Raw genomic sequence first — 17,746 nt, 5'->3', positions numbered from 1 at the left:
ACCTGGTGAGTTTATATGCAGGCATTAGGTCTTCCTTAAAGATATCTGGTCAATGTGTTTTTTTTTAATTTATTTGTTCATGGGATGTGAACATCCTTGGCATTTATTGTCCATCCCTGATTGCTCCTAAACTGAGGAGGCAGTTAAGAGTCAGCCACACTGAACAGATGAGAACGGCAGATTTAATTCCCTGAAAGGCATTAGTGAACCAGATGGGTTTCTGTAACAATCCAGTAGTTTCATGGTTAGCTTTACTGAGACTTGCTTTTTTTAAAATAATTGCTTGAAGTTAAATTCCCCAACTGCTGTGGTGGGATTTGAACTCAAGTCTCTGGATCAGTGATCCAGAAATCTGGCTGCAAATCCAACAATTTAACCATTACATTACTGTACACTCTCACTATCATATGCTTTTACTCAAGATTGAATCGGATTTTTTTTTTCTAAATGTGTTCTTTGTCAGTAAGATAGATAGAAAAGTTTTGATTGTAAGTGGTCTGATAGGCATTTTCCCTTAAAAATAATTTAATTGTGTTTTTTACGACTCTGAATATTTTGCACTGTTCAATACAGTGACTGGAAGAAACTATCCTATGCAGAGCTTTTTATATTTGAACTTTATTTTGTTACATGGTCCAGTGGAAGAGCCAGTCTCGGAACGGTTAGTTACTGGAGCACCATCGAGAAGCTTGGAGGTGTGAGTTCAAATCCCATCATGACAAGCAGGGAAAATTTAATTCTTCCGGACCTCACTGAGGGGTCAGTGGTAGAAAAGGCGAGCAGCTTAAAGTTACTGGGATCTGTCCTGGGCTGAAAAGATTGGCATAATCACAAAGAAGGTGTGTCAGTTGCCGTACTTTGTTAAGAGAGTGAGGAGATTCAGTACCTCACTAAAGGCTTTTCCAAATTTCCATAGATGTACAGTGGAGAGTATTCTGTCTGGTTGCATTGCAGCATGGGTGAACAGGGTCACAAGAGGGTGCAGAGGGTTGTAGACTCTAAAGACAATTCCATCACAAGCATAATGCCGAGCGCCCCGCCATCCCCCATCACTATTGACATCTTCAGGAGGTAGTGTCTGAAGAAGGAAGCATTCATCATTAAGGAGTCTCACCATCTGGAACATGCCCCCTTTTTGTTACTATTTTCAGGGTAGAAATACACTCAATGATTACACTCAGTCATCAGGTATCCAAGCAGCCCAGGAATCTTATGCCTTTGCACTGTACTGCTGCTGCAAAACAAATTTCACATCGTACAAGACAGTGATAATACATCTGATTCTGGAGGTGTGTCACCCCAATGATGTGCAGGTTTTAGATTAATTGGCCACTCTAAATTGACTAGTTTATGGGTGATTGGTAGAATCTAGGAATGTAGGAAATATAAAAAACATGACTAATTTCCAAATAATCCAAGAAGGGGTTTAATGCCAAATGAGTTGTTGATGGTCAGCATTGACTCGAAGGGACAAAGGGCTTGTGTTGTTTCTCTCTATGGCAGGTTTCCATTGCAATTAGCGCTTGTGCATAATACAGTATTGGATGTAGAAGACATACTTTTGTTTCTATCATATCCCATCTCAGCAATCTCCTCTGTATCACTGAGGTAATTGTATCCTGGAGAATATACCTGGGAATGAATCTGAAGATTTCTTCCGTAATCTGTTAAATGCTCAGTTTAAATGGACAAAGATGAGAACATATTGGGTTCAGTAGTCGTGTTTATCCATTTCTTTCTGTTGCTGCAAGCATTAGCAATAAACAGAGAGAACCATAAACAGAATATACGATATGTATTGAAGATAGTAACTTTCAACTAAATGGCTGTACTTGGTACAGTAAAGTAATATGATGCCATGTATATTTTACTCTTAAATGAACACCTACAATAGTGTACATCATATAGGGAGAAGTTACACAAGCTAGGACTTAATTCCTTAGAATGCAGGAGACTGAGTGGTGGTGACCTTATAGAGGTGTATAAATTCATGAGGGGCATGGATTCAAGATTGTTTAATATCATTTCCAGTACACTAGTGTAAAGAAAAACGAAATAATTGTTACTCCAGATCTGACAGCGTATTAAAGACACATCAAGATAACGAACACAATAATAGAAACCAATAAATATAAATACATAAGATAGATTGATTATATGTCCGTATAATGACGTAGGTACAGAAGTGTTAGTGCATAAGGTGACTTGGGCAGGAAATGATGAAGTACTGGTGGAGGGGTGGGTTAGTGATTGGGGTGTTGAACAGCCTTAGTGCTTTGGGAAAGTAACTGTTTTTGAGCCTGGTGGTCCTGGCATAAATGCTACGTAGCCTCCTCCTAATGGGAATGGGACAGATAGTCTATGTGCAGGGTGGGTGGGATCCTTCATGATATTGCTGGCCTTTTTCCAGCACTTCTCTGTATATATGCCCTTGATGGCAGCAGGCTGGTACTGGTGCTGCGCTGGATGGTTTTGGCTACCCATTATAAAGCCTACCTGTCCTCCGCAGTGCAGCCTCACGCAGTGATGCAGCATGTTAGAATGCTCTCTACTGCACATCTGTAGGTCATAAGTATCACTGAAAACAATCTTTCTTCCCAGGAAAAGCGAACCAAAAAAATAAAGGGCAGTTAGTTCACACAGAGCGTGGCACGTATATGCAGTGAGCTGATAGAAGAAAAAGTTGAGTTGGGTACAGTGATAAAATTTAAAAGATATTTGGACAGGGAGGTGGATGGAAAGGTTTAGAGCAGGGCTTCCCAACTTTTTTTAGTGCCGTGGAGCAATACCATTAAGCAAGGAGTCTGTGGACTCCAGGTATCAGGAATGTATCCACATTCCATATGCAGAGTGAAAGCTTGATTTTGTGCCTTTCAAGCTCCCCAATATCAGTGGTATATCGACTCCCCGCTATTGTCACTGCTGTTCTTAGAAAACTCCCTTCTCTGTTTCTGTCACACCATATTATAGTATTATCTTCTTGTTCCCTCAGGGCACAGCAACCCAAATAGGTTGCCAGTCTTGTGTGAGTTTCCTTGTGTTGCTGAAAGCATCTCTGATTTGATCAAAATTGAGCTATAAACAAAACATCGATTATTAAAGACAGTCTCAATTAAATAGTGGCCGACAGGTACCACAACGTAGCAAGATCAAACCATGAAATGCATTCAGTCCTTGTGTTTGCCTTAACACCTAGATACACAATTGTAGATTAATGTAAACTTGTGTTCTGCAAAGTAATCCTCTCTCTTCAGTGACATAAACTGAGAAACATTATCCAGGATATCAGGACAAATAACCGCTATGTTTTTCAACAGTGCATTAGTATGACTCTCACTCATTGGGGTGGCGGCTGCAGTGTTTCATGTCTAAAAGATTAGCTGAATATGCCTTCTAAGTAAAGAACTATCAAATTATGATGTTTGGCAATGTGAGGTCTTCAACTTCTCATTTCTGTGAAGCTAGCTGAATTTTAGATTGTAATCTTCCCAAATCCAAACCCAGACAGGCAAGGCAGGTGTCTGGGAGAGCTGATTGAATTCTGAAAACTGATTTCTCTACTAATGAAAACCTAAATAATGAATGATATAAAAAATAAGCATTTTCCATTTCAAAGATTTTAAAAACTCTGCTTTCTGATCCAAAAAGAGAAGTGACAATACTATCTGTACAGTGCTACATTGATGGTTTGATACTACATTGATACTGATTTTAGTGATTTTGGTGATTATGTGTACTTTATTGATTTGTACATTAGGATATTTCTTTGCAAAACAAAAACCAAAATTGACCAGCTGAAATTATGTTGAGCACTCTAATGAATATTAAGTCATTGTCAAGGACTTAGAATGACAGAAGTGGATGTTCTAATACTCTTTGTAAAAATATTGTTTCAATATAGCAATGAACAGAAAAATATATGTTCATTTCTGTATTAGAACAATATTTTCATAAATGTGGAAGCAGCAAATACATAATTTATAGATCAGTACAAACTCATTTTTAAGTGAAGTTGCTTGTTATGTCTAATATATTTAAGAACATATTTTTCTCTACCTCAGACAGTGTGTCTGAACTATTTATAACCTGTACTGAAAGTGCTCATTAATTCATTGCAGCCCATACCAACCTTAAATATTTTGATAAAGAAAAGACATGGCAGTGGAAAGTGGAGTAGGGTGTCCAGTTCAATACGAAACCATATGTGCCCTGACTTTATGCTCATTAATCATACATTCCTCCCCTTGCAGTGCCTCAGCTGACATGTTGTGCGTTTGTTATATGACAACATTTTAAATCTAAAAATCAGAAGTAATTTACAGTTTCAAGGAAGTTCTGAAAACAGTGGACCTGGAGTGGGTTTTCTGTCAATGGTCCCAAATATCCCAGTTATATTCTTAAAGTTACATTTGGTTATTCTGGACTTCTCTTCCAGTGGAAATGTGTACACCTGGTGGATTATTGGGTATCTTACCAGGACATCAGGGCCCAGGCTTGTTCCTAGTCTTCACTGATATTGCTGAGCCTTAGCCAGCTCAGCAAGAGGGTGCTGTAATTGCCCTTGGCAGCTCTCATGTTGCAGGAGGATTAAGCAAGAGTCCCTACTTCTCATTGCTATCCAGATATTACTGTTAGAAAACGTGTATTTTTCACTGTGTCAGGGGACAACAGATGGGACTAAACTGTCCTATCCTCTGTGCTTTCAGTATTCACACGTGTAGAATGTTTACTGCGATGGGAAAATGATTGACTCTTGGTATAGGTATGGACAGAATGTTACCCCAACAATAGATGATATCGTAGATGAGGAATGAGCTATTTGCTTACCTTCTAAACAGAATAAATTCCATTTCAACATAATTTAGATTAAATTTCAGTTAGAATTTGATTATGGAGTTTTGGCCCCACCAAGAAAGATTTTGAAATCTGAATGTATGTTCAAATTGATGCAGTGTTTGCTCTGAGCTGCAAGGTGGTAAGTTCCTATTTGGTACCAGCATTTTATCAAACAGGAATTGTGATATTACCATTGTTTCTATGCCTCACAATGAACCCAGTTAAGAAATAACTCACTTTAAATACACTCATCCTTTTGGACCCTTCCATAACTAATGGCCTCCAGTTCAACAGTCCCTACATACCTGTGGGCATCCAATTCCCTTTTGTATTCCTGATTTTAATGACCGCCATTGGCAACTTTACAGGCATTTGCTGAGGTCACCTGCACTGGAATTCTTTCTCCAAACCTTAGTCCCACTCTACATTTCTTTATTCCTGAAAGAAGTTTCTTTAAACTTGTCTCAAAAATCTTGCTTTTGTTCATCTGCCCTGATATTTCATTTAGTGGTTCAGTGTTGAATTTTGCTTAGTATTACACATGTGAAGCACTTTAGAATATTTTGCTGCAGTAAAGGTAGGTTTGTTGGACTTCCCCATTTTCTGTTGTGAGATTAAAGAAAATTCCATTGTCGACTCAATATTAGAGAGCTCATTGCACTTGAAGGTATACTGCAGATCAAAAAAAAATATTGTGAAGAAAGCACTGCAGTTTTGTTTTGAATTGGGTAGAGGTATGTAAATGCTGTTGTACCAACCTGATTTTACTTATGATAAGGTCATTTACATTGAAAGAATTATTAGATTTCCATTCATTCACCTACTTTTCACATTTTTCCAGTCTACAGATTTTGTAGCATAAAGCATGTATTTTGAGTGCTGAATGACTTGTTGAGGAACATAAACATCAACCAACAACATCTTTGGTACAGAATAAGAAGTTCACCCTGGCATTTCCATGAGTATATGCACAGAGCACATACTGTACATCATGAATGGATGGCTTCAGTTAATGTTCAATATTCAATTGGAGGCTTCCTCATGTAATTGTATGGTGAATATGTAGTTAATGCTCATTGTGGATTGCATACTGGAAACATAGTCTTGTCAACATAGATGTGTTCTGGTCCTGGTTATGAAGCGATCATCATTGATTTGTAAGTTTTTTGAAGACTGAATTTTCTGTCAGCGTAAGATGTCCAAAAGGTTTCACTAAGACATTGTATCAGGCTGAGGGATGGTCTCTTATTTAACTTATTTTCCTTTGCAAAATGGTTGTTTTAATAGTGATTCCACTGACTCTGTATCTAGAGCAGCTGGAGAGGTTTGGAAGCCAAAAGCAACTTGCCAGTCGAGCCAGAATGAGGAGGGTATGAGGGGTTGTAAGCAGAAGAATTTATCCCACAAGATTTGTTCTACACCACAATCTTACCAGCAGGTCTTTAAAGAGTGATAATACAGAAGCTGAAGCTTTCCAAGACAGCAGTGGTGGTGGAGTGGTGTTATGGGCATCTCAGTGACATGACTGGTAGAAACCCAAGTGCATTGGTGACCTCCGAGTTTCTGCCAGTGACAGCTTGACTTTCCTCCCAGTTGCCATAGATTGGATGGTTAAATGGCCACTGTAAGGTGCCCCTGCTGTGTGGGTGAGCGATAGAACCTGGGTGGAGTTAATTGGAATATGGGGAGTAGAAAAAAAGGATTAATGTGGAATAGTGGAAATGGCTGCCTGGTGGTTAATGCAGACCTGCTGAGCTGGGGGGCAGGGGGGGGGGGTCTACTCTTCAAGTAGTTATGGAGATCTGTCGTCTTCTGCAGGCAGAATTGCAGCCACATATCTGAACTGTTCCAGTTAATATCACCTGTAACCCAGACATCCTGAACTTCTGGTTCATTCCACGCAGTGGCAGCTTGATATTTCCCAATTTGCATCATACTGCAGTATGTGAGGCATCATCAATATTCTTTGTGCAGATAGAGGGGGTTTCATGTGCTAGCTCTTGAATAAAGAGAAGTAGCCATTGTAGGAATTCGGATTGCCAAGTTTGCAGGCATCTGGGAAATTCAAGGGATGATAGATTGTACTCACCTGGCAGTCTTTGCTCATAAACAAACCCAAGTGTTTATGAACTCCAAAGACTACCACCCATTGAAAGTTCCCTAAGCACAGTAACGGTATGGAACTAGGTTCCTCAACAACCTCAGTGGAGAAAGAACATGTTCATCAACTACCAATGCATTCCCAAACATATGATAAATACAGGAGCCAAGCTGATCACATGTCATCATCTCCCTTGTCATATTATCTGAGACAAATCAATGATTCAATAGCAATTTATTCAACCTTTCTGTAATTGTAGAGTTGTTGACTAACCGCCCTTAGTGCCCATTTCCAAGTGCCTTTCCTTGGCCCACTAATTGAATGCACTCCTGTTGGCTGCAGCTTAGCAGTTGAAAGGTTGTTTCCTGTAGTGGAAAAACACGTAGGTGGCCAGGTAAATGACCGTGAGTAGCTGTGGGTGAAAGAGGGTACTACAGGCTGCACTATATCATTGTGAATGATACCAGACAGCTGCAGTGGTAGTATTGGAGAAGCACTGAGGGAGTTCTGCTGCTCATTCTGAGAGCAAGGTATTCATATTGCCCAGACCTGTTCACAATCCCATGACCAGAATCGTAGAGATGCTCCTGGATTCTGTGCTGAATCCACAGATTCTGCACAGTATTCAGAAGATGCAGTCACAATCTTGATGGCATACCAATAGAGGAATCCAGTCTGTGTCTGTCTGGCCGTAAACAGATTGAATTGCTATGGTATGAGCTACTTCTTGACTTTTTCCTTTTTAACAATGGATATTGTGATCTTCAACTTCAGGCATTGGGACATGTTTGAATCTGCAAATACTTTTCGACAGGCCAAACATCATCCCAAATTATTTTCATATAAATTTTTATCATCCCTCATCAAGAGGCTGCCCCATTTTAGTTGTCATCCAAGTCCTCTACAGTCTTGCACTACAGAGAGGAAGCACAAAGCCACACTTCTCCACTGATCTGGCTGCAGACTATTTGCCATAGAATCATGGCCATACAAAAGGAAAACAGACCCTTGGGTCTACTGGGTCCATGCCGACCATAAGCATCTAATAATACAATATCCTTCATTACTCCCATTTTAATCCCTTCTCTTTCTCATCAGCTTCCCAAGGTCTACCTCTCAACTGCATTCTACACTTTACTGTGGTCAATTTACTGACCAACGTACACTTCTCTTGGATGGGGAAGGAAACCAGTCCAAGCAGAGGTAGGACTGGCGAGGACTTACAAACTCCACACAGGCAGTGTTGGAGGTCAGGGTAGAACCCAGACCACTGGAACTGTGAGACAGCAGGTCTACTTGCTTCACCACTGTGCCAAGTGGCTTTCCAAATGCTTATTTTTAGTCTAACTTACCCTCTGTATTTATTGAGCTGATGGATTGGATGTCAATTGTTTTCTGGTGACAGTATGCTTGTTCTATTCCTCTACTTAGTCCTGTTTTTAATCGTGTAGGGTCTGCTCAGGCACAATGTCCTGTGCCTCTGAAATGACAAACGCAGAAGATGATCATAAGAGGCACGACAAGTGAAGAAGCTGATTGAAGTGTTTGGATGCTATCATGCAAATGAGATTTTGCAGGGCTAATTGGATACAATTGTCCTCAATGGAGTCTGATCTTCCTTGGTAGTTGGCTGTTTGGCCAATCCATTGATCTTTCCTCCAGGTTGGAAGCACCCTTCCTCCAGCCAACTGAGCCACAGTGCTCTATGCTTTGTATGCAAACTTCTTTAACAAGAGAGGAGGAAGCTTGTAAGTGAATGTTCTGCATCATGTGCAAATAAAGTGACTGCTGTGATTGGGTAACTATAAGGTCTGAACTTTTGTGACCATGTAAATACACCAATGCTGTGCTATAGGAGATAGTATTTATGGATCACTCCACCAAACTTACTTACCATATAGCCCAGTTTACTAAATTACTTTTGGCATTAGCACAGGTGTGCACCCTCCGTATTGTTATTTTCTCTCAGCCCTGGATCAAGGTGGGGAGATCTGTGGACTCTCTGACTTGTAGAAGTGTTTTTTTGTCAAGAACAACCTGTTCTTTAGAAGTGTCATAATTGGCATTGCTAAACCTTATGCCCTGCTCTCCCTTGATGCCTCTCTTGAGAAGGTGCATCTTGGCTTTCAGCAGTGGTTGGATTGTTTGATCAGTGTACCTCAAAGTGTTGATAATCCAATCTCAGTTAATTCTGATTCATTCCAATATATAGAAAGTCCTCATGAAATTATTCTTATTTGATGTGATTTGTGATTTAGATTTTTGAAGAAGGGGCAGAACTTGGGGTGAGCAGAGGCAGGCAAATAAAATTTTAAAATAGTGATTGAAAAAAGCTAGTTTTGAAAAGCATACATTTGCTTGGAAATAAATTCATTTAAGCTAATTGAATTAAATAAAGAAAGTTTGTACTGACTGTTCTCTTGGCAGCCATTTCTTCTCATAAATTGCAGTGAGGTCATGTAACAGGAGCAGACTCAGCCAATGCCTCTCCCAGCCTCAGAAATCTAGCAGAGTTCACATGGGCCACAAGGAGAACAGACTGCAATGCAGATGACAATGCCACCAGGCTAAGCCTGCATGAGCACCAAGAATGGCAAGAAGAAACATGGATAATTCCAACAGAATCTCTGGTGCCCATGCAGAGGTCTGCTCCAGGACACCAACCAATGGAAATAATTGCAAAATAGTAACCTCATGAGACAGAAGGCTATCCTTTGCAGTAATTTGATTGTGATTTTCAGATTGGCTTTGCATGGTGTATCTTTTACTTAGAAGAGAACAGAACCTAATCTAGAGAAACATGTTGTGTTTATTAACACTGAATTAATCCTAACAGTTACCTAACCTTATATCAGAATTTAGAAATTGCTCTTGAATGGGTACTTGTTATTGTTAACAATATCTTGATGTTTAAATACTCAGGTGATCATTTTTCATTTTCAGTTTATTTTTCCACTTGATAACCATGGTTCTCCAGTCACAAAGTCAGGTGATTTTTATCACCTATAAATGCTGTATCCATTGTGAAGAATGATTAATTATCACATCATTGCTGCATTTCTACCAAAAAATAGCTTACAGTTGATATTTTTTCCTTATTCTTTGCCTTCTTTACATGAGCAGTGTAAGGAATGTAATTAGAATTACTTAGCATATGCATCATGTAATGTTGAATTAGAAATAGAGGTTACAAATTAAATACATTGGAAGTTCTCTTGAAAATGGAAGATAGTGTGTGCCAGATCCAAACTAAGCCTCAGGATTTTTAACAAAATGTAAAGCCTGTAAGATTGTAAAAAATACTTTTCTCCAAAAATCATCTCCATCAATGGTATTTGTTGTATTCTGTACAAAAGATCAGGCCTAAGGAATTATCCAAAAGAAGCCTTTGCAATTATGGGGAGGTTTAATAGGACAGTCTTGGAAAAAAAAACTGTTTCTCGTGAGGTGCTGACAAAAGGTAAGATGGTCATAAATATATGATAATCCCTGTTAATCTAATTAGGAATGACAAGGTATCTTTAGCCGGACAGTGGTTAGAATATTGTTACGTACCCCGTAACTGGGTTGCCAAACCAGCAGAAATGGACCACTCAGTTGGAGTCTGGATTACTGGAACTAAGAAAGTTTTATTAAAGAAATAAGCAACACAGTACTCTAATAGTAAGGATATAAATGCAACAGGTTAGCAATGAATAAACACAAATGTACACAGAACTAGGATAATAGGGTCAATCAAGCTCTATCGCAGTCTAGGGGTAAAATGTTCAATCACAAGTGATAGAGTTCAGTTTAGTTCAGTTCGCAGTAATTGCCATCGTGCCGTTGGAGAGAGAGAGAGAGCGAATGCTGATATTCAAATCGGATTCAACAGACCTTTGATATTCCTCGCAGTTAGCTTTCGGGCGAGCCCTTTGTAATGCCTTCTGAGGTCACCGACTGTGACCCCTCCGTTCCAGAAACGATTATTCTTCAGCAGTGAACTCGGCACCCAGGCAAGGGCGGACACACACCAGGTTCCCGCCGACCGTATCTTTCCACCCTGTGTATCTATGGCTGGTCCCGGGACAGACCTCCAAAACTCCCACCGACTTGTGGGGGCGCACCGCTTCCAGGGTCTTGTTACCTGGTGGTGTCGTGTGTCGTGTCTTAGCGAACCTGCCCCTTTTTATCCCCCTGCTGGGGTATCGCCTGTCCATCACACTTCAAACAGTTCAGGGTTCAAAAGGAGCCGGTCTTGACAATACTCAGACCGGTGTCTCCTTCCGTTAAACTCTCTCGTCTCTTCATTAACATTTCCAAATGCTGCTCCATTGTCTTACTTATCTCTCTCTCCTGAAGACAGGTGGCAGATCAACTGTTGATCCCACTGGTACTAGCACAGGACAGTTAACATCTTAGTCTATGTGTACTTTTGTAACCCTCTTTTGTCACACCCCTCCCCTTTAAGGATTTTTACCGGGGTAAAAATTATAAGCATGAATACATTATTAGATACACACAAATATACATCTTCATCAGCTGTTTGGCTACTACAGAGAATTTTATGTTGTCAACACCTTGACAGACAGTCAGCAATCACATTTTCTGTTCCTTTTATTTGTGTTATTTTAATAATCCTCTCAAACCAGGCTCCAACTTAGCAAACTTCATAGTGGCCGAAAACACTGATGAATTGTGATCAGTGTAACCTCTCATTGGGTTTCGTCCCGGACCACGATAACAAGGGTCGTCCCATCCCGACTTAGTTTTTTTTCGCAAGGGCTTAGTAAGAGGGGGAGGGGTAGTAACCGCAGCGTTATTACAAAACTTCCTACAGTACCCCACCATCTCCAAGACCCTTCTGAGGGCCCTCTTGTCTGTCGGGGTTGGGATGTCAGAGATAGCCCGCACCTTGGCTTACATCGCTGCCAGCTGCCCCTGTGTTACCACAATTCCCAGATAAGTGACCTTTGCATGGCCGAACTCATTTTTTTCAAGGTTCACTATCAAGCTGGCTTCAGACAGCCGTATTACATCGCCAATATACACTTCTGTGTTCTTTAGCCCTTTTGTCACTGAATTAATCATTCTATAGGGGTGTTGCTCACTAGGCTGACCTGATGTGACAACAGCCCCATGTCCCAGTTCTTTGCATCGCCTCGGGACATCTAGACCTAGGTGCGCGTGCCGGTTAATTAGCTTTATCAATGACCCGCTTTGTTCGGGGGTTAGGTGGGAGACCTTATCAGCAAAACGGGTCAACACAATAGACATCTCCCATCTGGTCGGCACTATACTCATCTTTTCAAAATGGGTTTTCCCCTTATCAGGTGGCACCCTAGCTTCATTGATTTCCGCGCTAACACCGACTAGGTTTGTTAGCATATCAAAAGCCTGTGACCGTCTCAGTTCGCGTCTGCAATAATCAATAACATCCTTCCTCCTGTGCAGCCAGAAAAACTCTCTCATGGCTCCGCTGACTGTTTCCTTCAGCACCTCAAAATGTCCACCGAGGGGTACCTTGTGGGCCAGGTTAAAAATCTCATCCCCATAACTCTTTTGCACCACCCCCCATTCCTCATCTGCGGTACTTGGTCTCCCTTCTTTCCTTAGCACCTCCCCCTTCACACCATAATTCACTGGCTCCCTTCCTAATTCTGTTTCACAAAGAGCTGTTTCCTCGTCTCGCTCCTGTGTCTGTATAAAGTCCTTCTTTTCTAATGATAAATCTACCTTAATTTCCCCACTTCCTCCTGTTTCATTACGCTCCTTCTTTTCACTTTCTACCCTCTCCTCATGCAAGGCTGGTAGAAACGTCTCAGCAGTCTCTCTGGACATACAGCGAGTCACTGCGCAAACAGGATGAACCTGTGAGTCCATGGGTGGGGCCTTAATGCTGACAGGCAGCCCTGTCAATCTCACTGCTGGGTACACCTCCCCGCCAGCGAGGTCATTACCGAGTAAGATTTCCACGCCTTTCATCAGTAATTCGAGCCTCACCCCGATCGTGACTAGTTCAGAGACCAGGTCGCTTTGTAGGTGTATCTGGTGCAAAGGGACTGACTCTGTCCCTTCCCCAATACCTTTGACCCTGACCTCCCCAGTCTGGGTCTCTGAACTAAACTCTAATACACTCTTCAATATCAATGACTGACACGCTCCCGTGTCTCTCCAGATCCGCACTGGAACTGGGTTTAACCCCTCCTTCTCCGACACCAATCTGGCCGAGATAAACCTCTCGCGCCCTTCCTGAACTTTGCTAGCCCTCTCCTCTCCTAGCGGTTTGTTTACCAACTCAATACAGCCAGTCGGGAACGCCGCCTTTCCTTTTCCCGTCTCCTTCTTTGGGGCAAAGCACCTGGACGCAAAGTGTCCGGCTTTCCCACAATTATAACATACGACCCCAGGAGACTTCCTACCAGACTGCTCCTGGTCTACCTTATCCTTCTCACTAGTCCCCGGCTTATTTTCTGACTTTTCCGGCGGACTCTCCCCGCCGTCCTGACTACCCTTCTGGTAGCCTTTACTCGGGGCAAACTTCATTTTATGCGTCAACGCGTACTCATCCGCTAACTTAGCAGTTGCGGCTAACGTGGCTGCCTCTTTCTCATCCAGGTAGGGTCTCATACCGTCAGGGACACAACCTTTAAACTGCTCAATCAGGATCAGCTGTAGCAGTCTGTCATAATCCCCACCTACCCCTTTCGAGGCGCACCAACGCTCACAATATGCATCTCACGGGCAAACTCTAAATACGTGTGGTCCCACTGCTTCCTCGCATTCCGGAACCTCTGCCGGTATGCCTCCGGGACCAACTCATAAATTCTGAGGATGGCCTCTTTCACCACCTCATACCTCTGGGCATCTTCCGCAGACAAAGCCGAGTACGCTTGTTGGGCTTTCCCTTTAAGTACACTCTGAAGCGAAACAGCCCACTTATCCCTCGGCCAGTCCTGACTTGCAGCAACTTTTTCGAAATGGAGAAAGTACTGATCCACATCGGTATCGTCAAATGGGGGAATCAGCCTAACCTCCTGGGTCACCCTGAACCCTCCACCTTGGTTCGGCATGGGCCCCTGCTCTGCCATCATCTTTAACCTCTCCAGCTCGAATTCCCTTTCCCTCCTTGCTCCAACTGTTTGTCCCTCTCTCTCTCTCGCCGTTGTCGTTCTAACTGTTTCTCTTCGTGTTCTAGCTGCTGTATCCGGAACTCGTGCTCGAGTCACAGTTTTTCAAGCTGCACCTGTACTGCGTCTCCACCAGGTTTTCCAATAGATATCACCTCCAGCTCCCCTTGGGGAAACACACCTTTAGATACATAGTGCTCTACGATAGCTCTGTGTATCTCCTCTCTCCTCATTGTCGACTTCCCCTAACAAGATTGAACCATTTTACCACAGCTGCCAATTCCGCTTTCCTGGCATCCTCTAATGCCTTCAAGGTCGGCGCCTTTAGAAATTCCTCAATCTCCATTTCTGCTGTTTACCTTTTCTTTCTTTTGGGAATTTTAACCCAATCAATTTACCCCGTCCCAAATTTAGTGTTCAAAATCCCGGACGAGCCCCCACTTATGTTATGTACCCCGTAACTGGGTTGCCAAACCAGCAGAAATGGACCACTCAGTTGGAGTCTGGATTACTGGAACTAAGAAAGTTTTATTAAAGAAAGAAGTAACACAGTACTCTAATAGTAAGGATATAAATGCAACAGGTTAGCAATGAATAAACACACATGTACACAGAACTAGGATAATAGGGTCAATCAAGCTCTATCGCAGTCTAGGGGTAAAATGTTCAATCACAAGTGACAGAGTTCAGTTTAGTTCAGTTCGCAGTAATTGCCATCGTGCCGTTGGGGAGAGAGAGAGAGCGAATGCAAATATTCAAATCGGATTCAACAGACCTTTGATATTCCTCGCAGTTAGCTTTCGGGCGAGCCCTTTGTAATGTCTTCTGAGGTCACCGACTGTGACCCCTCCGTTCCAGACACGATCGTTCTTCAAGGGTGAACCCGGCACCCAGGCAAGGGTGGACACACACCAGGTTCCCGCCGACCGTATCTTTCCAACCTGTGCGTCTATGGCTGATCCCGCGACCAGACCTCCAATGCTCCCACCGACTTGTGGGGGCACACCGCTTCCAGGGTCTCGTTACCTCGTGCTGTCGTGTGTCGTGTCTTAGCGAACCTGCCCCTTTTTATCCCCCTGCTGGGGTATCGCCTGTCCATCACACTTCAAACAGTTCAGGGTTCAAAAGGAGCCAGTCTTGACAATACTCAGACCGGTGTCTCCTTCCGTTAAACTCTCATCTCTTCATTAACATTTCCAAATGCTGCTCCATTGTCTTACTTATCTCTCTCTCCTGAAGACAGGCGGCAGATCAACTGTTGATCCCACTGGTGCTAGCACAGGACAGTTAACATCTTAGTCTATGTGTACTTTTGTAACCCTCTTTCATCACAATATGTAAATTGATATTCCATAGAATAATTAAAATATATTGTGTAAATCCATTTAACATTAAGTTGGTAAATTGGTTAATTGGTTTATTATTGTCACATGTACCGAAGTACAGTATACAAACTTTGTTTTGCGTGCCATCCATGGCAGTCCACATCATTACAACAGTGTGTTGAGGTGATAAAAGGGAGAACAATAACAGGGTGCACAATAGAGTAATACAGATAAACAGATTTGTATATGAGCAAGGAGGAAAGGGTGCTTTGCTAATAAGCATAGACAAAGTAGGATGGCAGGAGAGACCATGTGGTGCATAAATATCAAAGTGGGTCACGTGGAATGAATGGCAGAATTCTGTGCTGTAAATTCTGTGTAATTCAACATAGTTGTGACTTGTCTTCATTGTAAGTTCGATCAAAGCCTCAACCTAACTTGGGTGAAGATTGCTGAGCCCTTATTGGTCTCTTCACCTATCCTGATGTAACTGAGGATGAAGCCTCTTTTCTACCTGAATTCCTATTTGAGTCCATCAAAGTAAAAGAATGGACCTCAAAAACATTTGTTAAAAGGCAGTTTAAAAAAAAGCTATGATCTACTTTGATCCAACCAAAGATAGTCAAGGGGCACGCCCTGTGGAAATGCTCATTGTTTTTTCTTACTTTATATCTCCTTCAAAGAAGCAATGTATTTCTTGCTCTGCAACACCTCTTTTCTTCCCTCAAACCTTTTGCTATTGAACTCTTTCCGTTGACTTCTTCTGTCTTGATTTTTCTCTTGAGAAGCCTCCCAATCCTCTCCTCCATAAACTTCATCTTACCTAGACCGCCGGTCCCATTTACTTATCGTCATTGTCTTCACTGTCTTACAATGACTTAAGTGTCCAGGAGCTTGAAGACTCGTACGGCCAGATTTGGGAACAGCTTCTTTCCAAATGTGATAAGACTGCTGAACGGATCCTGACCCGGATCTGGGCCGCACCCTCCAAATATCCAGACCTGCCTGTTGGTTTTTTTGCACTACCTTACTTTCTCTTTTCTATTTTCTATTTATGATTTATAATTTAAATTTTTAATATTTACTATCGATTTGTACTCCAGGGAGCATGAAGCACAGAATCAAATATCACTGTGATGATTGTACGTTCTAGTATCAATTGTTTGGCGACGATAAAGTGTTCAAATGTAAAATCCCTAGTCCTCTATTTAAATTCCATTTCCCCATGGCCCCTTTCTCTATTTCTAAAGTTACCAAATGTGCTTTTTTCAACCTTTACCCCACTACACCACGCCCACAATTATGTTCCTCCAGACTTTGCTAGAAATCCCATGATTCCATTCCATAGCTTCATTGCCTCTTCCCTTAACACTTCTTAACTCAAGCTTTTGGTCATCTCAGCTGGTATCTGGTGTGTCAGAGCATCCGGTGTTTCCTCATGCCTTGTTGAGCTGCACCTTGGAAGAATTTTCTAAGTTCTGTGTTGTTGGATGCTTCTAAACCCATTGCAGATGGTGACAGTATCATTCTGTTCCAAGCCTTCCTTGGAAGGTAGCTGAGACAAAGGAACAGAATGAAGTCATTCTCTTAAAGCCATTTTCTGTAATTGGTGTGTAAGATGTAAATTTTATAATATGGTTCCTTAGATTCTTTTTCTTTTTTCTATCTCTTTAAGATACCGTTATGTTTTTTTTCAGGTTGGTGAAAGGCAACAAGTTTTGATAACAGAGGAATCGTTCGATGGCCAGTACTACGTCGCACACAACAAGTTTTATGAGCAGGCAAGTCAGCCAAGATTCTCTTCCATTGTTTGGAATCGATTGAAAATATTGGTATTTAACTGGCAACCAAAGATAACTCATTTTTTTCGTAGTCTATTTTGATAACTGCTGACAGGAGTTGAACGTTGACATAGTCCAAGGTGCTGTTTGTGGGTGTCTGTTCTGACACCTGATATCCGGCGCCAAGAGCTAAGGTGAAGCATTTTTTATCGGAACACTGCGATCCCCAGTATTCAGGACACAGCGAGCGTTGGCTGAGGAGCAGGCCTCGTGCTGACACAGGGGTGGAGCCTGGTGTCGATTGGCTCGCAATCTAACACATCCCCCCTGTACAACAGCGATGGAAAAGAAGAAGGCTGGAGAGACCAGCCCTTCGACTCGTGGGGCTGGGGTCAAGAACACTGTCCAACTAAGTGTTCGAGATCTGAATGAAGGCAATGGTTTCAGTAGGGGGACCATCATTCGCAAGACGCTACTGGATTGCTGTGGCTTCAAGGTGGACTATCTTTACTGAGTCCAGAATTACGCCGGTTACTACAACGTCACCTTCTGGCATGCCGCTGGGTGGCAGAAATTACGTGACTCCTTTCGTGA

General features: G+C 42.1%; 1 protein-coding gene across 2 annotated transcripts in view; it reads left to right on the top strand.

The window, feature by feature from the left end:
- cdkal1 (CDK5 regulatory subunit associated protein 1-like 1) overlaps nucleotides 1-17,746 on the top strand; it is a 524,935-nt gene that overhangs the window by 479,912 nt on the left and 27,277 nt on the right. For both annotated transcript variants that reach the window (XM_072283563.1, XM_072283562.1), the window contains exon 13: nucleotides 17,069-17,152. In XM_072283563.1, the coding sequence (XP_072139664.1) occupies nucleotides 17,069-17,152 (84 nt within the window). The remainder of the gene's footprint in view (nucleotides 1-17,068; nucleotides 17,153-17,746) is intronic.

Source organism: Mobula birostris, chromosome 19 (assembly GCF_030028105.1).
Source record: "Mobula birostris isolate sMobBir1 chromosome 19, sMobBir1.hap1, whole genome shotgun sequence".
Taxonomy (NCBI): domain Eukaryota; kingdom Metazoa; phylum Chordata; class Chondrichthyes; order Myliobatiformes; family Myliobatidae; genus Mobula; species Mobula birostris.
Note: the sequence above shows the minus strand (reverse complement) of the source record. Positions and strands in the feature narration are given on the sequence as shown.